At 43.5% G+C, this 21,456-nt stretch overlaps 2 protein-coding genes and 1 long non-coding RNA gene across 3 annotated transcripts in view; 1 reads left to right on the top strand and 2 right to left on the bottom strand.

The window, feature by feature from the left end:
* Positions 1-13,579, top strand: part of LOC105453151 (semaphorin-1A) — a 189,896-nt gene extending 176,317 nt beyond the window's left edge. The window contains exon 10 of the mRNA XM_011694879.1: positions 13,509-13,579. The gene's annotated coding sequence lies outside the window, so the exon portion shown is untranslated. The remainder of the gene's footprint in view (positions 1-13,508) is intronic.
* Positions 47-2,942, bottom strand: LOC105453150. Its single transcript, XR_974831.1, has 2 exons — positions 521-2,942; positions 47-336 (listed from the first exon to the last, which is right to left on the bottom strand). It is a non-coding gene; the product is annotated as an uncharacterized LOC105453150 (long non-coding RNA).
* LOC105453152 (inactive tyrosine-protein kinase 7-like) overlaps positions 8,793-21,456 on the bottom strand; it is a 45,943-nt gene continuing 33,279 nt past the window's right edge. The window contains exons 3-9 of the mRNA XM_011694880.1: positions 16,692-16,815; positions 15,504-15,937; positions 14,884-15,180; positions 14,182-14,748; positions 13,786-14,061; positions 13,490-13,675; positions 8,793-13,403 (exon numbers count right to left, since the gene is read on the bottom strand). Of these exons, the coding sequence (XP_011693182.1) occupies positions 12,352-13,403; positions 13,490-13,675; positions 13,786-14,061; positions 14,182-14,748; positions 14,884-15,180; positions 15,504-15,937; positions 16,692-16,815 (2,936 nt within the window). The 3' untranslated portion in view covers positions 8,793-12,351. The remainder of the gene's footprint in view (positions 13,404-13,489; positions 13,676-13,785; positions 14,062-14,181; positions 14,749-14,883; positions 15,181-15,503; positions 15,938-16,691; positions 16,816-21,456) is intronic.

The raw sequence follows: 21,456 nt of genomic DNA, 5'->3' as shown, positions 1-21,456 counted from the left end.
AAAGTAACGTTAAAAAAATTTTATTGTAAAATAAAATTGTCTGCAATTTAATGTAATTTATACATTTTAATATTTCGATATAAATATGAATTTTATCCAGTGATTTTTGTTGCATAACACATTATGCAAAAATTTAAATTATGCATAAAATCGTGGAGATTGCTATATTGCATTAAGGATGTGTTAATTAATGTATCCGTGCAGCAGACAATTACGTTGTTGCTGTCCATTGGATATGTTAAAATAGTCATTCAAGACGATATTACTTTCTAGTTTCTTGTATGCGAATGTCGGTTCTAGTTCTGTGTATGCTTCGGAGACGCGCGTTCTCAACGCCTGCACATATACGTAATGGAGAGTGAAGAAAGCGAGAGAAAGAGAAAGAGAGCGGGAGAAAAGGTGAGAGGCACAGCGCTTATATGTACATAATACATATATACAAAAAAAAGCATATACATCAGTTAGGGGTTACAAAGACAGGAGAATTGGAAAACGAAAACGAGAAATCAGTCCATCTAACCTGGGCCCGATGGTGTATGTAGACATCTATCTTAAAGTGCTTCTTATTTCAGTGTGTTTAGAGAAGTAAACATGTATGTGATATATTCTATATGACGCGAGACGCTCTCTGAGCGTCGGAAGGGGTAAGAGAAACGTGGGGAGGGCTTTTCTCACTCATCGGGCTCTCTCGACGGATCTGAAGAGACGAGACACGGACGCACGTGGTGATGGAATCTCACGGTCTTTTGTTCACAAGAATTCGTCGTTGCGCTTTGTAAATATTTTTTCTACGGTTTTTTGTATCCATTTTACGCGTACAGTAATTGCGCGTCACCGTGACGCGCATATATCATTGATTTCTGACATCTCTGTCTCCCGCAATTCTACGGCGTCGCGAAAAAAAAAAAAAACAAAGAAACTACATTCCAGCAGACTGTCTTTCACCGATCGTGGAATTTTCGTGAACAATCGAACCCAAACTCTTCGACACGCACACAAATACACGGATACATACTACAGGTTGTAAACTTTTATAGATTCTATTATCACTCTTTTTTTTTTAAATTAATCATTAACTTGTTCAATTTATCAATTCCATATTGAAATACATCCCGAGAGCTCGCCGAAAAATTATCCCTAAAATAAGACTGAAAGGATCCCCTAAGGGCGAGTCTCACAATGCATTTATTTATTTTATTTTTTTTTTTAGAAGTTTTTACGATCGACGTGGACGAGAGATTTTTCTTTCGTAAAAATTTGGATCAAACCTTTTTATTATCACTTAAGTGATCACCGTTCCAAGCACAAATTATTCTTTATTACACTTCGCTCTAAAGAACTAACGAAAGTTTATCACAAAGCGAATTGTTGACTCTATTAGTAGCATAATCGAATATAGTCCTCGTGAATCAGCACGAATTCATAAGAAAAAGAAAATGACGTGAGTATACCCATAGGTATTTCATTGACTGTCAACGCGCTGAATAAAGGTGGAAATTATCCAAACTGCCATGAGGCGTAGACTTTAAGATAAAAACCGATATTTTGTGCTTGAAACAAATAGCGATAGCAGGAACATCATTTCCCGTGGTCATATTTTCCACGTGGTTCGAAGCTGCCATATAATCAATCCGACATTCCTTGTCGTACACTTAATTATCCCTCGGGAGCTATAAGTAGCATTTCTAATCGCTTGTTTCGCGTCGCGCGAAGGACGAATCCTTTTCTAAGTTTGATACGACAAACGGCAACTCGTGACCGTAACCCAAACAAGATTCTATGAATAATTGTTTAGTGATTTTTTTCGTAAACGGAAGACTCAGGCATGATACCAAAGATATTAATTGTAAACTAGGCACCGTTGGTCATTGTGATGGTTAATCGTTAGAAGACGCACAAAACGGTATTCATTAACGATAGGAAGGTGGTCCCCCTTGCACACAGACTCGGACACGGTTATATACACAAAACACGTGCGTGCACACGTGACACGCGACGAAAAGACAAAGACGTAAGAGAGGCAGACGTGTAAGGATGTTCACCTTATTAGCGAGTTTTAAATAATCATGTTGACGACACACTAGTTGGGAGACACTCGCGATATTAAGATCGTAGAATTGTACTAAACGTTGGAATCAAGTAATGCATGAAAAACAGGGCGATATCGTGCACCACGAAATATTTTTCAAGAATGAGAGAGAGAGAGAGGGAGAGAGAACGGAAGAGAGAGAGAGAGAGAGAGAAAATGAGTGTATGCGTATGCATGTATGGATGTATAAATGTGTGAGCAAACGAGAGCGGGAGAGAGGGAGAGAATGAGAGGTGTAGCGGTAGCTCGGTGTTCAAAAAAAAAGTCAGAAGTCTAATAAGCTTACAATATTATTATCGAGCGTTGATGCTTTAATAAAAGGAAAATAAGTAAAAAAAAAACCAAGATTTGTATAAACGTGTTCAAGAAGCTCGTGACGTTCATGTTGTTTAAGCCAATAAGGAACGGATTCCATCCAAGACAATGACGCGATCGAATGTGGTCGATTTAGAGCGACTTTCGACTCGGTGTAAATGAATTCGTTTGTCCGGCATTGTTATAAACGGGGGTCGTGCGAGAAGAACGTTATTCGATTAATAGGCTTCGCGTGATTCTTTTGCGTTGTTTAACGGAGTGTCGCGGGAGATGTAACGATGTTTCATGCATTATTTCATTTCAATTCCTCGAATCCCGAGTTATTTGTCTGTATATTTAACAGGAGAGAGGAGTTTAGCCAGTTACTTATAAATTGAAACAGAAAAATGAACCTAGGAACACACAATAGGTCTCCTCGTTCGAGGGGAGATCTGGTAGAAGATGAAGTATGTATGAAATGCGATTCGCGAGGATGTGGAAGCTTAGAGATAAGTAGAAGATTAGTAATGATACATACGTATATAAATATATAAATATATAAATATATATATAAATAAATAAAATGAATATATATATAAATACATAAATATATATAGAACGCTTGAAACGTATATTAATATATGATATATATTATAACTTTTTATAAATATATTTTTCCGTCGAAGTCTAGCCTAGTTGATACATACACAGTTACGACTATTAATTTATCCGATCTGATTATTATCGAGATCTAGCGTTAATTCGGACATCTTAGACGTCATAGTTTTACATGATAGGCGAGTTGTACGAATTGTAAGCCACTTAATGAGAGAGAGGGGGAGAGAATTAGTACCTAATGTTAAACAAATTTACTACTAGCGTTGAATCTATGAAACGGGAGTCTCCTTCTCTTTGCAGCCATCTCCCGCATCCCCAAGTCCCCAGCCGTCGGAGGATTTCGCCGATCAGATGTTCCGTTTAAAGTGTGGCACACCAAGCAAAGAGTATATATATATATATTATAATATATATAAATATGTGTATATGTAAGAGAGACGAAAGACAGAGAGAGAGAGAGAGAGAGAGAGGGGGAGAGAAAGAAGAAAAAAGAGAGGACATTGTATTTTTCGAAATTCGCGTTTCAACGAAAACTCCATTGCCACGACGGCTAGAGTCTCGCGATTGTTAATCATTAAAAAACGCGACGAACGACTGCAGAAGAACGAGACTCCCGTTCCGCGCTTTGTAATTAAGTGAGGAAGAATGAAGAATCGGCGAAAAAAAGATAGAGAGAGAAAAAAAAAGGAAGGAGCGGCGGAACGAGTATCGCCGTTCCCGCCCTCTCCGGCATACGTTCATAGTCTGACGAGCGTGAGAAACGGTGGTGTTTTCTTTCCGACGCGGGGGTTGCTGGCCGCGCGACGGGCCACCCCCGCGCGGCGTTGTAAAATGAGCGAGCACTAATAATAATATTAATAATAATAACGATAACAATATGATAATTAACACTTAAGAATAATCATAATAATGTAACGCATTGCGATAACAGAAGATTTTTAAAGGGAAAAAAAAACACTATAGCATTTATCAACGATAAAATAACGAGAATGTAACATGTATTTTGCTTCTTCCTAATACAGTGCCGTTTACGCTATTTTTTACTCTAACTAACTAGAAGCTCGGCGAAGTGTGCGTCCCGACGGAGGCGGCCGCCCGGCAGCATGCGCTACTTTAAAACGCCGGTCTATATATTTAGTCGGCCATATGTATCCTTAAAAAAAAGTAACCATTCGCGAAAAAAAAAAAAGAATACGCCCAAATGTGACTCTGGCACACGTTGTCGCCGCCGTCGTCGTCATCATCGTCGTCGTCGTCGTCGTCGTCATTGTCGTCGTCGTCGTCATCGTCATTCTCGGCGATGCCGGCGCCGATATACGAAGAGGCGAGGACGACAGGATCCTTTAGGACCGCGCCAAGTGGGAAGAGGCACCGCGTATGCGTGATGCGTGTGTGTTGTGCGCGTATGTATGTGTGTATGCGTTTTGCGTGCGACCCACTTGGATCAATCAAGTTACCCGCCTCGCGATTCCTCTTCGTGTAAGATCAAATCGTCGTTCGACGACCGTTTGTCGTTCGCCTCACATCGACCGAAGTCGAGATCCGCCGGGGGAAGCGCTCGTTCATCGCAAATTCGACCAGGGTCCGAATTTTACTGCCGCGAAATTTTTCTCCTCACTGTCACGCGCGTGCACGTGTCGCTCGGATGCGACATTCGTACTCCTCGACCTGGCGAACGTTCGGTAAATCGACGTCTCGGCAGTCTCGCGAGCGTCACGATTGCGTGTTCGCCGCACGCTAACTCGTTATCCGATCGTATGTTATTACTCTTGTATTACTCGTTACAGACGCGCTCACGTCGTGCCGTTCGCGAGATCGATAAATTCGCGCGAGACGGCGAGTCTGACGCAAAGGGGATCCGGGGATCTCCTCGCGCGGATCGTCCTCGGACGATGCGAGAGCGGCGACGAGAGACGCAGACTGTACATTAAAATAGCGTTTAAAGTCGGAAGGCCACGATACCGATTTCTAGCGTTTAAGGATCTCTAATTAAGTCACTGCAATTATCGCTCTGGACACGTACACACACGCGGACACACACGCACACACACGCGAACACTTGTGCAACATATGCAAGACTCGTCAATTGATCCGATCGGCCGGAGTGGCGTCGGTGAACCGATTTATGTGTCTCATTCGTCGGATGTAGGAGTCGCGTCGTACTTTGCGGTGCTATACGCGGTGTTAAAATTCGCGTAATGCTTTGTATTCGCCGTGTGGTGTACGACGACGTGGTAACGAGGCCGTTTGCGAGGGCGTATGTTCGTCGACGATCGTTTAATAAATCAATCAGACGCGAAAGGAACATTGCATCCTTTCCGATTGTTTTTTTTTTTTTTTTTAATCAAGATAATATTCCGACATTGATGAATGAACGACAGCTCGTTGATTTCGTTGAATAATAAGAGCCGCGCGTCTCGGGCCAGAGTCGCAATTTGGGGTGGTCCTTCAACTTAATTAATCGGGCAGGATTGTGTGTTGTGTGTGCGTCTCCGCCGTGTGTATTTGTAAATCCCGTATCGGCGCGCAGCACACCGAACATCGGAAAATCGGAGCAACCACCATTAATCGATCGCAGACATCCATTCTGTGTGGCACAGGGCAGCGTGACGATTCATCCATTCGTTCGTTCGTACACTCGCGCGATTCACGGTAGCGTTTGAACGAAAAATGACCCGGTGTATTAAGAAGGGAAAGGAAAAGGGAGCGAGAAGGAGAGCGATACTAATAATAACGATACGCATTAATAATGAAGGTATATTATTGCCGATTATTATATTGTAACACACACGAAGGATGATGATATTAATACAATACTATTTATAAACTGCGAGAGAGAAAGAAAGAGAGCGAGAGAGAGAGAGAGAGAGAGAGAAAGGAAAAGCGAGTGGGAAGGTACCCGGCGAAGGGAGAAAGCGCGGCACGAGCGAGAGGGTTGAAGAGGGAGAAGGGATTGGCTGGATGAAAGGGAAAGAGAGGGAAAAAGAAGCGGAAGCGGAGGAGATAGATAGTTTGGCAGTAGGCTGATGGTAGAGACATGGCACGTCTAATATTAACGAACAAAAAAAAATAATTAAAAAAGTAAAGTATAAAATATCATAAACGCGAAAAAGGTACAGTAGTGGTTTACTATTGGCTGACACGTAGTGTGAATGCTGACATAGGAGAAGCATGCTGGCGAAGGGGAGCTTTTGTCGATTTTTCTGTGACGGGTCTGGATGGGATGGAATGGGACGGGAATGGGTACGTCGCGCGATTCGTCGCGGGACACATGGGGGTGGAGGGGAAAGGGGTGAGTTTTGGGAGCGTGTGCACGTGTTAAATCGGCTTGTCCGGGGATACGCTGAGAAAACGAAAGAAAGGGCTTTCTTTCCGTGCTATTTTGCCTGTTGGTTAATTCCCGATTCGTTGACACAGATACGGATTGCGTTCGCCGGTCCGTTATTTTTCTTGTCTCTTGCACTCGCGGCAGGGTTTCTTTCCGTTCGACTGTCAACACCTCGTCCAACGCGGTTATCGTTGCGCAACGTGTTGTCTTTCATGCTGCGTTTTTTTTTTATCCTTACACGACGTTTGCGTTTCCCGTTTAAGAGTTTTATGCGCGAGATTATAAGAATAGAAATGCACAGCCGGGATTTATTAGTAAACGACAGGCTTGCCGGGAAGCGTACGGCGCGGACGGAGTCGGTGAGAGATGAGGGGTAAATGACGGGAGAGAGAGGCTGCCACAGAGGGAGAGAATGAAATAGAGAGCAAGATCGAGAGGACGGGAATTAGGAGAACGGGAGGGTGAACTCTTGTGTGCGGATGGATTAGGCGGGAGAGAGTGCGCGACAGGGCGAGTGAGGGGAATCTGATCGAGTGAGAGAGAAAGAGAACGAAGAGAGAATGCGGAGGAACGATTGTAGATTCGGAAAGTCACTTAGCCAGCAGACTGCTGTTCATAGTGCCCTGTTATAGTGGGTTCCCTAGGCAGAGTGGCAGAGACGCGGTTAAAAAAAAAAAATTGAAAAAAAAAAGAAAAAAAAAGGAAAGCTAGAACAGAAATGTGTGAAAGGGTCGTGAGGAAGAGGAGAAGAGACAAGTTTAGGGGAGGGCTAGACGAGACGGCGCAGTTTAGTCTTGCTACAAAACACTCAAAGTGTACCTGGAAGATGCGACGATATATACTGTACGGATCCTCGATCAACGGGACACGCGTCGAGAGTCGAAAAGATCGCGGGAGATCGTTATAAATAAATCGAGAGTCGATAAATAAATCGGCCCTTGGTCGTCGAACGACGTCGAATGTTCATCGAGACTCCCCGAGAGCCTCATCGTCGCTCGACTGTCTTCGGAACATTCGAATCATGTAACAACTCGTATAGTGACTCGAAGCCATACAAGTGTGTGTGTGCTCTCCTGGTGATGAAATAGAGCGATGCGATCTACCTTCGCAATTATATCTTTTCTTTTTGGTATACCGTCACGTAAAAGCGGACGACGACCGTTGTGCGAAACGCAGTTCAATAACGCTGGATTCCCAGCGCGATTCTTCGTGGCTGCTTCGAGTCCATGCGGCGCAATTAGAACGACATAGACGAGAAGAACCATACGGGCTTTGCGAGCTCCCGTCGAGACTTGCGATCGTTCTTGAGATTCTCGTCCAATTTAGGTTCCGGGCACCCGTGGAGAACTTTAATGCGCGACACGGATAAGGGAAAGAGTGAAGGGGAGAAGCGAAGCGAAACGGAGAGAAAATTGTTCGGAAGAAATGAGGCACTCCGCCCTCTGCCCACGGGACCCTAATCTATTTTTCAGAATACGCTATTGTGATTATTACTATATGATAACAATTTAAAAAACTAAAACGACAAAAATACCTTGTATCATTGTTTATTATACGAATTCCGACGATTATATTATTTATAATGTTAATAATCTATATTAACGATATAATTACCGCATTATACCATTATTATATTTAGTACTATTAGAGAGTGAGGCTGCTACGCTGTATTAATGAATTAAGTACTAAAGGATTAAGTGACTCATCCTCACCTTTTTTAGACTTTACACGTAAATATATAAACACACGTAAAAGACTTAACGCACTTCTCACGTTACTGCGTTCTCGCATCGATGATATTTTTACACGTTTCGTTTCGGACGTTTCGATCACCTTTCTTTCCTGGGCGCTACTCAGTCGACGTTTCTGCTTTCGTTGAAAACCTGTTTGCATTCGACGACTACGTTATTTTATATATCATAATAGGTATAGACTGTACCATGAAATATTAAGTAAAAATAAATTTGATTAGGTAATACGCCATCCCTTTTTCTAATACTCACAAGTATTTTATCCACGATAGCATGCATCCTTTCTTTTTCAGTCTTTTCATCTCTGACGTTTCTTAGCTACGTGAGAAAGTTGCAAGGATTAATATTTTCTGTTCTCTCATTATCTACTTGTACTTTCAAACAACTTTATTTACTAGAACGTTTGACGATTACGTATTCGAATAGCGATTTTATTTACGTTACGTAAAATCGACTTTTATTTCAAATAGACTGAAAATAAGTTTTTTTATAAAATAAAAAAAATTAAAATTTTCCGCGATAACTTTTACTGTTATAAAATACAGATATAATCATTAAATAAGATTTAAGATAAAGTTAAAATCTTGAGAGATAAAATAGACCATCTACTTATTTTTTTATTTTATCGTTTAGTATGGTATAAGGTATCAATAGGTTACGATAAAGTTCTGGTAAGGATATGGGTCGCAATATAATCATGTTACGCATTGTATACTTGTTTTCTCATCTTTATTTAATCGTAGCACATACTATTCCAAAAATTCATAAGTACGACGTAGATAAAAAAGTACAAATATTTACAAAATACTGTAAAAAAGAAATCGATTTGGAACGCCTAAGGATATGAACGTCATTCAAATGAGCTTTCCCGTACGGTGTTCACTTTGTCATCGCATATGACTAGACATATTGGACATAATAGATAGCCTTCACGAAACTCGCCGACGATCGGTGTGCCTTGTTGCTTTCTTTATGGCAGTGATGGTCGTTCACGATTAATATCTGAGCGAATGATATGAGCACATAGGACTTGGATAATTGATCTTAACTTTACATACTCGTAATTGCGGGCTAGAGATCGCTGTAACGTATATTCCTAGTGTAGTTTATGTTACAGGCAGTGATGAGTCGTACTCAGATCGTGCTTTAAAAATAGATCCTATCCTACTCTTTAGACTATCCTCGTACTTTCCGCGTAACTCAATATCCCTCGTCAATCAGACTTTGGATAAGGTTTCCTCTCTATTCGACAACAAAACTATCGAATTACTTCGAATTCGTACTACTCAATACTACGAATTGCGAAAGTATGGACACGTTTCCAATCTCTGCTGAGATTTTCCATCTTACAATATTTTAATCCTCACTGCATCTGCCGAGCCCCTTCTTGTAAATAAATGTGAAAAGTGCGCGACGGATTTCAGCACTACTGAGTACGCTCGCCATCACTGATCACAAGGATAACTTCTTGATGTATGTAGCAAACATTTAGGAAGCATTATAAAAGTCGCTCGTAGGAGACGCCACGAGCTCGGGTGATTCGATACCTTGAAAGGTTATTCATTTCGTGCTTTTACATATTCTTAATTAGAGCGCCCACGAATACGATGCTCTCACGAAGCAAAGTGAGCCTTCGCGGTTCGCCTCGCACTTTTTTTCCGGTATAACGAGAGGTGCTTTAAATTAGAGAACAGTCGTATTTATCATTGGCAGTGTTTTATACGTCAGTGCTTCATATATCTAATATGCGTTTATAATACATCATATTTATATTTAGCATGCACAGAGTCGAAGATTCACTCGTAATTGCTTCTCGAAAGAAACATCTAATTTTTCCGATAAGTAGAAATTTTCGAAAGAATTTTAAACGGATTGCCAATAATAAACAGATATGTCAAAGCAGCCTCGTTGCATTGATCTACTCTTCTTTTCTATTTATTCTTTTCAATCCGCGATTCCGCATTCAGTTCTTTCCGTTGCTGAAGACACGTATTAAATCAAGCTGCGCGATCGATTTTAATTCACGGTTCAATAAATCGTTACTTCGTAACGAAGGTGTTATTCCGCACCTGTTAAAACCTCTAAAGATATAGAGATCGACATTGACAAAGGACTGACAAATCTTTCGACAGCATATCAATCACTTTTCGCTTTTTTTTTGTTTCAAAAGCTATAAGCGCTCTCGTGTATATTCACATGTGAAGCTCTATCGAACCGCACTGCCGATCGACGAAGCCGAACTAATGCGGCTCTAATTAATTTTGCACGGCTCTATGCGCGCGTTAACCCTCCGAAAATCATTAGAATCGGTAAGTATACTCATAATACGTAAATCCAACGCGGAATAAGTTATAGCAACACGATTGTTTGTCGTTACGAGCATTTTTCTAACGCTGTCTATCCCGCACGACTAAAAGCTGTTACCTTTACCGGTGATAAAGTTCTTTTTCTTTTATACCCTGCAAACACTTGGCTTACGAAGCATCAACGGAAGTCCTGCATGAAGTGGAAGAAGCAAACGTGCGCGCACCATAATTGCCTCGCGAGTTCTCTCTCTCCTTTACAGTTTCTCTTACAGTAGAATTAAATGCAAAAATAGGGACGACGTTAAAACTTACGTTAAAGTATAAACATTGATATTTCGTTGTATAAAATCGGATACGGAGTCGAATATATATTCAGCATAATTCCTCTTATTGGACCATCGCGTCAAATACATAGATTGTTCGCGCTATACTTATCAAACCGTAGACCCCCGAATGCAAAAATATCGCGAGCGATACTTCGCCTCTGATCCGATCGATTCTAATTTCCGCGTGTAAAAATAGGTTTTTCAAGCGTCATTCTGTTATATGCCGTTTTTATCGTTATTATTTCCCTCGCGTGCCAGCATCTAGCCGCATACGCGCGATGTGATCGGTTTCACCTCTGATACCAATATATACGAAATTCTTTAATGAAAAGCCATCGGGGATTTCGAATGATCACACTAATGAAAATTAACACGATGATTCACGCTAGTATCTCGCGCTAAAAAAAAAAAAAAAACAACTTACATGTTATACCATCGGTGTATGTACAAGGCCGTTTTTTTCGTCAAATACGAGTGGTCGATTGGGTTCTTATCACACATAAATATATATGTTATAAATAATATACGTTATAAAAAGTTTCTTTTTCACGTCTTAGCGGTGTAGAAGTAAATAGGCGGAGATAAGATTTCCTTCGTCATTTGATATGGTCGTGATACTTTCTTAATATGCATGTCATTGCAGCGCCGAGTCCGATCACCGACGTTCAATCGTGAGACCGTTCACCGTAATCTCGTACGATCCGATTGCGCGTTTCCCGTTATCAGTTTTCGGTCTCGGCTCACCTAACAATTAACGTATCTTACGAATATTCGATGTGTGGTGATGATACCTATTATATTATATCGATACTGTATACTAAGTATTGCATTAATTGTAATAACGTGTAATGTGGGTCCATACAGATCGTTACTTAGTCCGACAATAGAAGAACAGTCATTGGAGCGGAGATGCTATTCGAAATAAATATTATTTTCTTATCGAGCTAGTGGACGCGACAGAATACTGTAATACGAATAATTATTGCGGAACTAACAGAGCTTTTATCTCGTTCTGTTTGTATAATCTGTGTAACAGGGAAGTAGTAGAGCAGATCGAGATATATAACGTTCGATCTTCGCACGGCATAATGCTCGCGCGATTTCGGAAAATGACATTCGCGTAACGATAGAAAAATTCAAGATTACTCAAAACATGATGTGATAATCGAATCTCTGAAGCGAGTTCCATATATAAAATATATCAAAATTCGTCATACAGTAAAGATAAATACTCACTCGATTATATGCAACGACGTGGATTAAATGACACGCATGAAAATCCGCGTAAAGTCTATACATTACGGTTCGCGGCGACGTCATTGGGACATGTAATCCTCGCGCATTCAATGATTAATGAGCAAGCGTTTTCCTTTTACAAAAGAACAGGGTTCCCTATAATTCATTATGCGTATATAATCGATACCAAGCGTTTTTTTAAACATGAAAGCCGGTTAATTATTCTCGCGCGAAAAACCGCGGCATTCTCGGGCCCCTCCTCCTCGCACGCGGAGGGATCACCACCGCGTGGTTATCGGCGTTCGTCAGCCTTACCTCTCGACATACAGCTCCGCAGAATCATTACCCCTATTGCAGTATTTCCGATATTCAGAGCCTCGCACAATTAGGTCGCGGTACTAACTTACAGGCAACTGTCGACCACAATTTCGCCTATTTTCGACACGACCTCGTCGAAGGTCGGTCTCTCGCGCGGATCGTTCGCCCAGCATTGAGTTTGCAGCTCCTGAAGAGCCGGCGGCGCCGCCTTATGCGCCTTCCACGTGAGCGTTTGCACCTTGAGCTGAGCCAGCACGGACTCGTCGTTCAGCTTGTTGAACGGCAACTCGCCCTGGTGAAACATCTCCCAGACCAGACACGAGAATGAATACACGTCACTCTTAGTCGAGTACTCGTCCTCGTATACGGCCTCGTAGGGCAGCCATCTCAGCGGAATCACCTGATTTCGATGCTTCATGTACTCCTGCTGATACGGCTCTTTGGTCATGCACGGTAGCGAGATCTTGATCGACAAATTGCTGGCGATCAAACAATTGCGCGCGGCTATGTCCTTGTGGACCAGTCGGTTGTCGGCCAAGTGCTTTAGGCCCTTCGCAGCCTGGTTCGATAGTGACAGTATCTGCGCCACTGACAGCTGGGGTGCACGTGGTGGTTTCGATTCGTGCGTTGGGCTAGGATTGCTGTCTTTTCGCGAGGCAATCAAGAACTGCTTCAAGTCGCCCCAGTCAGTAAATTCTAGAATCATATAATCGGGCTCTTCCTCTCGACATAGGCCAATCAACTTGACGACGTTCTCGTGGTTAAGCTTATGGACGAGATCCAGATGTCGTTTAAATTCCTGAAGAGCAGTCTCGTCCTTCGTGTTTATCAGACTCTTGACCATAACCAAGGATTCCTTGTCGCCATCAACTTGATATTTCGTAGAATAAATCTCACCAAATTCACCCCGACCAAGAGGCTTCAACTCCTTCAGGCTGCTTCGCGAAACGGCGATCTTGTCATAATTCGACTTGGATTTCTTGGATTGATTGCTACTCTGGCTGTGAGCTGTATCAGCGCCGTCACTCTTGTTATGGGAATCGCGGTTTTCCTTCTTCTTATTCGTTGAATTTACCTTATTTCCGCTTTCCTTCAACTCTGTTTGTTCCTCCTGTACATCGCCATTCTCCATTTTTTCTAGAATTCATAAATATATTAATTTAAATACTACACCATCATCAAATTATTATATTAATATTGATATTATAATATTCATCATATACCTTCTGTTTGTTCCTGTAGGTACTGTTGCTTCCTACGGCGACGGCGGTAACGGCAATATAACATGAGGCCTACGACAAGCACCATATACCCTGCGGCTGCGCTAAGAGTGATCGTTACGGTCTTAGTCATCATCGTTCCGTCATCAGTGGCCTCTAGATCCATGTCGGCTCTATAATTATCTCCAGCTGAAATAATAATCATCACAAAATAGATCGCATTAATTTTCAGTCAATATAAAATGGTTATTTTAAGAAATTATAGGACATAATAATGTAACAGTGAATAATGTAAGTACCTTTTACATTTAATTGAACTTCCTCTCGCTTTAGACCACCGCTATTGCCAGCGGTACATCCGTATTTTCCCTCGTCACTAAGATACACTTCTTTAATGTACAAACTTCCATTACTTAATACTTCGAATCGAGGATTATCTAGATTGTTCATGCGAGAATCTTTATCCCATTGAATGGTCGGTTTAGGATCGCCCTCGGCGGCACAGTGTAACATCACTGGATATCCCTCGATCGCCTCCGTTGGATTTTGCGGCTGTACCGTGAATTTCGGCGCGACTATGAAAAATAATCAAACACGTTAATTATATTAATTAATTTGTTACCAATTTGTTTTTATTATAAAAAATTAATTTATTATATTCGTTCAACATTCACCGTACAAACATCGATACGTACTAACTACGTCAATACTAATCGTGTGATTGATGGACCCCTGAGCATTGCTGGCGATACAAGTGTATCGACCCTTGTCCTCCTCCAATACGCCGTTGAAGTGTAGAGTGCCGTTAATATCCTGAACATGTTTGGGGAATTCCTCGTCCTCGCCCTCCTTGACCCATTTTACCGTGGGGTTCGTGGCGCCCTGGGCCTTACACGATACCTTCGCCGTGGAGCCGAGCTCGAGGCGTTTATTGACAGGTTGTGGTGAAAATTTGAGCTTCTCTTCGACCGTGAGAACGGCCGGGTCGGAAAACAGAGACGGGAAACCCGTAGTGAATACTTGACACTTGTAGTGCCCTTTGTCAGATAGGTCAACGCTCTTGAAATGCAGTGTAACATTGCCATGATTATCGGTCACGCGGTATCTTGTCGGACCGCCCGATTCCCTCAGCTGCGTCCCGTCCTTCAGCCAGTGCACGTGCGTCACCGGCGGTTCCATGCCGGAATACGAACATGTCAGAGTCACGGAATCACCTTCCATTACACTGAGCGATTCTGGGGAGCTTATTATACTTGGTGGAGCTAAAATAAGAAAATATTTGTAACTTTTCTGAATCCTTACGCGCGATAACAATTTTAGTTAAATTAATTGTAGAAAACCTATAGAAAAATGTATTGGTTACGCGAGTAATTCTTTGTCGGAAAAATTATACCTACTTGATATAACTATTTGGACGGATACATCCGTTTCACCGGCGAGATTCTCGGCCATGCAAGTGTAATTGCCGTCGTCCTCGCTCATTCGTGCTCTCGCGATGATGAGCGTGTTGTCTTGAACGCGCACAGGGCCAGTGTCGCTTATAATATGTCCCATGGGATCTTTCCAATAAACTTTGGGTAAAGGAAGCCCTAAGGGCTCTAGGCAACTTATTTGGAATTCTTGATCCTCGCCGACAATCGCCAGCTGAGTTGGAAGTTTCGGTTCGAAGGCAGCCATCGAAAAGTTTAACAAATCTGCAAGTTTTATTTATGTCCAAAACTCCATTTATCTTTTCAAAAAGTGTAATAAGAAATTTACTTCTCAAAATGTCAATCAGAATTATTATTTTATACTATTTAATAATTTTTTTTTAAAGCAATTCGAGTAGATGTTATAATATATTTAAGTTATAATAAAAAATGTTATATCTAAGCATTCTTTTCTAATTTTAAATGTATTTTTAATTCTACTATATTAATTCTGTTGTCTATATTTATTTTTGTCTTCTTATTTGATTATCTCTTGTTTACTATTTTTAATTCTATTATCGGGCTATCGAAAATCCACTGACGCTTACAGGCAATTTGTAATTCGACCGTGTAACTGACTGTGGTCTCGTCCCTTATTCCATGGCAGGAGTAGAATCCCTGGTCCCTTTGATCGGCGGCGTGTATCAAGAGAGTGCCGTTCTCGGAGATAGTCCGTTCCTCGTCGGATTCCAACGGACCGATTTCCTTGAAGAACCACTGCACCTCGTCGGCATCCTCGAAGACGCAGTGCAGAGCGGCCGGCTCGCCACGCTTAGCGATGAGGTTTCTCGGAACGACCTTAATCGTCGCAGTATCATTTCCGGAAACGATTAACGGATAGCTCTCGGTCACCGGTGAGGATCCCGCATCGTTCTTAGCCAGACAGGTGTACATGCCACTGTCCTCGGGGACCGCTCTGTGTATGTGCAGTTTCTTCTTCTTGATCTCGACACGATCGCTTCGCGCAACGCTCACTGTGTTCCTGTAAAACGATCCTCAACTCGAATCATCTTCGCGAGACATGCAAATTATCTTACAAACGTGCAATCAAATTTTTACGCTTTTTACATTACTATCACTTCTATATTCAGAGGCAGAGTCTTTTACACTCACAAGCCAAGTCTCTGTTTTTATACGACTTTAGCGCTCGATTCTTGCAATGCGTGTATTCTTTGGTTCTTCAAAATATTTCTTATACGGAAGACTATATAGTAAACTGTGTAAACTACCTCGCGCGATAACCAACTTCGTTTCTCGCCCCTAACTCAAAAATAGCGACAGACACAACGGTTCGAAAATATATCGAAGGGAAAGTTTTTCTTCCGACGCGTGAGATTTTCTTTTCAACACGTGGCGCGACTGACGTCATTAAGCTCCGCTGAATGCACGATGCGTTTCGCGATAGACGGGCGTCGCGGCTTTACGACGAGGGGGATGATTCGAGGCGATGGCGGAGGTGAAACTCTCGATCCCGGCGCACGCCGGGGCGAGGGAGTGTCACTTTATAATTCACCAAGCCGGTCCTGTAAACGTCGGGTGTCAGTTACGCTAGGAACTTAGTAGTTCGCCCCCTTCGTTTTGGGTCCACCCCTCCCCTCCCCCAGTTGCCACCCATCGCGCATCCCGCTTGGCTTTTCCCGCTCGGCATTAGTTGCCCTCTCCTCGCTCCGGTTATTACGCGCGAGACGCTCAGGTAAATGGACGAGTTGTAGGTAAAAATAGACGAAGCAACCAACTTGAACCACTCGTATTTCATGTCGCCGGAACCGTCGACGTGACACCGGAGCTCGACCTCGCTGTCCACGCGGATCGCGGACGGCAATTTCGGCTGCTGCAGCTGCACAGTCGCCTCGCTGACCCCTGGAACAGAAATCGATGGTGGCCTGTGACGCAGTGATCAGATATTAATGAGGTAAACGTTTGCGGTGTACGGTGCATTATATTGTTACACGCGAGCCCTGCGGAGGTAACAGGAAAGCAAAATGAATGTTTAATAGAGAGCATCAACTACGTTACTATGCGCTGGTTGTTGGTAAAAAAATATTGAAAAAAATATTGAAAGAGATATATTGCCGCGCGATATAACATTTATTTCCGTTTCTTTTTAACAAATGTGTGTGTCGATTATCCTTAATGACGAGAATGCAAGTTATAGTCATTCGCGTGATATGCCACGGACGATGCGCGTCTCGTAAAACTCTATAAATGCTATCGCATTTACGATGCACGTGCGTACGACGGAAGGAGGAAAGCAAGAAAACTTGAGCTATTAAATATCGCGGATATTAGACGCGGTGAATTCATGACGCTAATAACTTGGAGATTATACGCGATATTGCGAGCGGCGGCGCGGCGAGGTGAGTGCGCGGCGTAATTACGCGCGGTGTGCGCCGAACGATTTTTTTTCCATCTCTGCATTCCCGCGTCCCTTCTCTCGGCGGAGATTCCTTCGTGCTACGCAGATTGGCAAAGAAAATCGGGGAAGAGAGCGACGACGCGCCGAATGAGAGAGAAGAGACGGACGAGACAAACGACCTCCGCTTCCAATTTCTTCACGTTCGACGCCGCTCGTCGTTGAGGGCGCCCCGGAGGCGAAGGGCGCGTCGACGCCGGGAACGGCGGCGAATAACCGCGCGCGGGATATCGCGGCAGACCGGGCTGGAATTCTAGAATGTGAAAAGAAGAGCGCTCGCGCACACAGGCAGGACAATGGGAGGGAAAGCAATTCTCCGTTAGAGAGATAGAAGAAGCCGGCGAGAGGCGGGGACGGCGTGGGGAGGGATCAGGGGGGAAAGAAGGTGGAGGAGAGGATGCTCTCGGTTCCTGAGAATGTCAGGTCGATTCCTCCCATCGCCGCTCTCCCCGTTTTTGTGCCCCGCTCCGGGGATCAAACCCGCCGTCGGTCGTCTGAAAACGAGAGCGCGCGCGGAGCCTCCTGCACTCGACGAATTTAATCGAGTCAAATAAAACGTCGACTTTTAAGAGAGAGCGGAGGGGGGGGGGAAGGGAGAACGCTTATCCCTCGTCTCTCCCGCGGCTGGTTCGTCGCGACGAGCGCACGTCGCGAGCGAGCTCGTCAAACCCCGTGGTCCGTGCAAAGGATCGCGTCTCCATACATTATTCGTATAGGGACAGACAACTCGAAGGAAGAGCCCGAAGGGTCTCGGCCGGCTGCCCTTCACGTCGATGGATACTCGTCCCTCTTTTTTTCCCAACTTATCTGGACTTTGCGGCAGGAGTTGTCTGAGGTTTCAGTGTCCGAGGGTGCGGCGAACCCGTATCAATTCGGGAAAAACATTTAATCTGTCGATGCCCGCCGTATCACGGCGGCATTATTTATTCTTTGCAAAACTACAGTTCGTAATTTCTCGTACAAGTACAAAATTGAAAATTTTATGAAAACTATAAATAGTAATAATAATAATAATAATAATGATATTAACAACGATAAATCGTGGTCACTTATCTCGTACAAGTGCAAAATTGAAAATTCTATTAAAATTACAAATAATAATAATATTAATAATGATGAATCATGTTGACTTTGACTGAATGTTACTCCGATTGCATGCGAATGGATAATTGTCGATAAATCTTGGCCAGCTTTTTTAATGAAGAAAACCAAAGTCAAGCCCCGATACGTTCAACTATGCGGCGGGGAAGTAACGTCGGTTAAGCGAAGGCGAAGAAGGGCGCATCGTAACTCACGGGGCAACAGTTACCGAAGACCGTGTGGACGATAAGGCTTCGTTCATTAATTTGATTCATTAGTCCACGCCGCATGAAATTGATCGGCCGCGCCGGCACCCTCGACAGATAAAATGAAACGTAATTACGCGCGCCTGGGGCCTCGTTAAAAAAATACGCCAATAGTTGAAAGAAAAACGCGCGTCGTTAGCGACTGGGGGGGGGGGAGGGAAGGGGAGAATTACATTCGGACGAACGTCGCAAATTGCGGGCGCGTTACGCGCAACCGGGACGGCTGCTGTAAGCTCGCGATAATTTACTCGTTCCCGCGAACGTAACGATTCGCATTTCTACAAAAGCGCGCGAGTAATTTATTACTACACGGCGCGGCGGTTGGATCGTCGCGTCGCAGGCCGAGCCGCAACGACGGCTGGCTTTTGATCTACGTCTCAATTAGCGAACGATCGATTCATAAAATAAAATCTTAATCGCAAATCGCGCGAATCTTTGATTTCACGCATTTGCCTAAAAATGTAAAATTATATACAATTCACATTCTTAAAATTGCTTCCTCCAATAGAACGGCGATGTAATATTTTTAAATACTCGTTTTTCAACTTACGATATATGTAAAGTTACATCTATCCCTTTTCAATCGATTTCTTCAATTATAACGCTGTGTAACAAATTTAAAACGTTTCTCTGCCTTGAAACAAAATTAAATAATTTTAATTAATAAGTGAAGCTAAAATATCTGTGAAATATCTTGTTTTGTAATCGACACGAATGTGTGCTGATCGTCCGTGAAACGACTGCATTCTCGAGTTTTCCGAGGCGGCATTATTAACACCTCAGTCGGTTCGATCTTTTTACCTCTATCTACGAGCTCCACGAGGAGAGCTCCTGTCGTCGGCACTTTTTTTCCTCCCGCGCCGCGCTCTCTCTCGCTCTCGTTGAGCAGCCGAGGACCCGCAGACCTGCAGACTCGGCGGCGCTCATCGAGAGACGCTTCATCAACGAGCGGTGCACGTGAACGCGATTACTTCGAAAATGAATCCTCCACGCGGACTGCGTAATAACTTTCCTCACGTCGGTGTGCCGTGTACGTATTGCGTCGCCGTGCGCGAGTGTATTGCAAACAATTATCTTTTTGCCGTTGTGTCTGGCGTGCGCTACCTTTTTATAGGCTGTAAATCTAATACACGTGACGCGTACGCATTCTGCATAAATTGATTGAGTTCACGTGGCAAGTAATAACGAAGGAATGATTTAGCGATTCGGCGAAATCAATTGGATCTGTTGGTGTGCACTTCGTATAGCGACCGCCGAGAACGAGATGCATTTTCAATGTCACCGCTCGCGTGGGAATAAACTTTGAAATCGTCACGTGTTCACGTGACAGTCCCTCTCCGCTTCCGGAGCCTGATCATTGATCGACCTTCCACTCCATGCGGACCGTCTGGCTCGAATTGTTGCGCGAAATTAGTGGTGAAAATTTCCGCGAGCGATTCGCACAGTCGGACCCCCGGCGCACTCGACTCGAATCCGGGATGAAACGAGAGGCGGAATCGTTTGATTGTTATTTCTTCTTCCTTTCTCTTCTCTCTTCCTTCCATTCCGCTCCGTGTACCTTCCGCCGACGGTGCGGTGCTCGTCGGCGAACCGGGCGAGCAGTTTAAAGGGCTCGCGTCGAAAACGCGCAACCCGCCACCATTAAGTCCTACATTAAAGAGCATTAATCTCGAGGAGTTATCATCGAGGAAGCGGATTCAAGTATCTGACAATTCTGCGACAAAGAGTCACGAGGCTCCGAGAGGAAATGCGCGTTTTGTAATCGCAAAACAAGGAAGGAAAAGAGACGTAGAGAGAGATGTCTGGAATCTGGAAATTGAAGGTTGGAGGGCTCGTTTGCAATGACGAACGTCTCACTTTACCTTCCGTAGGTCCAGATGAGATTTTACCCGGGCACTCGAGCCATTTTTCTCCTCTCATTGCAAAGCCGTCTCTTTCTCACCGCTTCTCTCCGCCATTGTTTCCCCCCTTTCTCCCTCTCGATCTCTGCACCCCTTTACCGCTTTGGTTCCCCCCTCCTCCTACCCCGATGTGTTCGCTCCGTCTCTTTCCGTTCGTCGCCTCTCGCTGCTCCACTCCGCATCTAGGCGACTCGTGTTTAAATGCACAAACGAAGCGACAGATCAAAGGAACCGCCGGCAGGGCACGCATAGCGCGCGAGAGGTGGGTAAAACGAAGAGAGAGAGCGAGAGACGAAGGACGAAGGGAGTAGGCAACATTTATTATTATCATCGTACGCGCCCGTGTACGGCCCTTTCTCGTCGCCGTCGTTCCATCAGCATCTCGCACAGGCGAGATTAACTTTCGTGCAAACAGAGCTGTCGTCGCTATCGGAGTACACGCACGCGTCGCGGAGGTCGAGGTATCTTTGCTGGTTCACAACCTTTCCTGATCATCTGAAGTGTATACATATATATACACATACGTAAAATTTTTCATTTCGATTTGATCGAAATTTCGAATAGTTATGCAACACGCACGATTTGTAATTTCGCGAATTCAGGCGAAGTACCTGCGAATGAATTCACGAATTTTATCACGAAAAATAGATGAACTTAATAATTTATATAAAATAGATAAAGAAAGTAATAAGCATTTTTGGCTGTAGAAAGTTGTACACTTTGAAGAATTGTTTCTTTGCCGATTATTTATGAGCGAATGACCTTCTTTTTGTCTTTTCACGCACGTAAATAAACGCCCGTTATTTCTCTCCGTCTCTCGTTGTTACGTGGGCAACCTTGG

Source organism: Wasmannia auropunctata, unplaced genomic scaffold (genome assembly GCF_000956235.1).
Source record: "Wasmannia auropunctata unplaced genomic scaffold, wasmannia.A_1.0 LD336002.1, whole genome shotgun sequence".
In the NCBI taxonomy this organism is placed as follows: Eukaryota; Metazoa; Arthropoda; class Insecta; order Hymenoptera; family Formicidae; genus Wasmannia; species Wasmannia auropunctata.
This window is presented reverse-complemented; position numbering and strand designations above follow the sequence as displayed.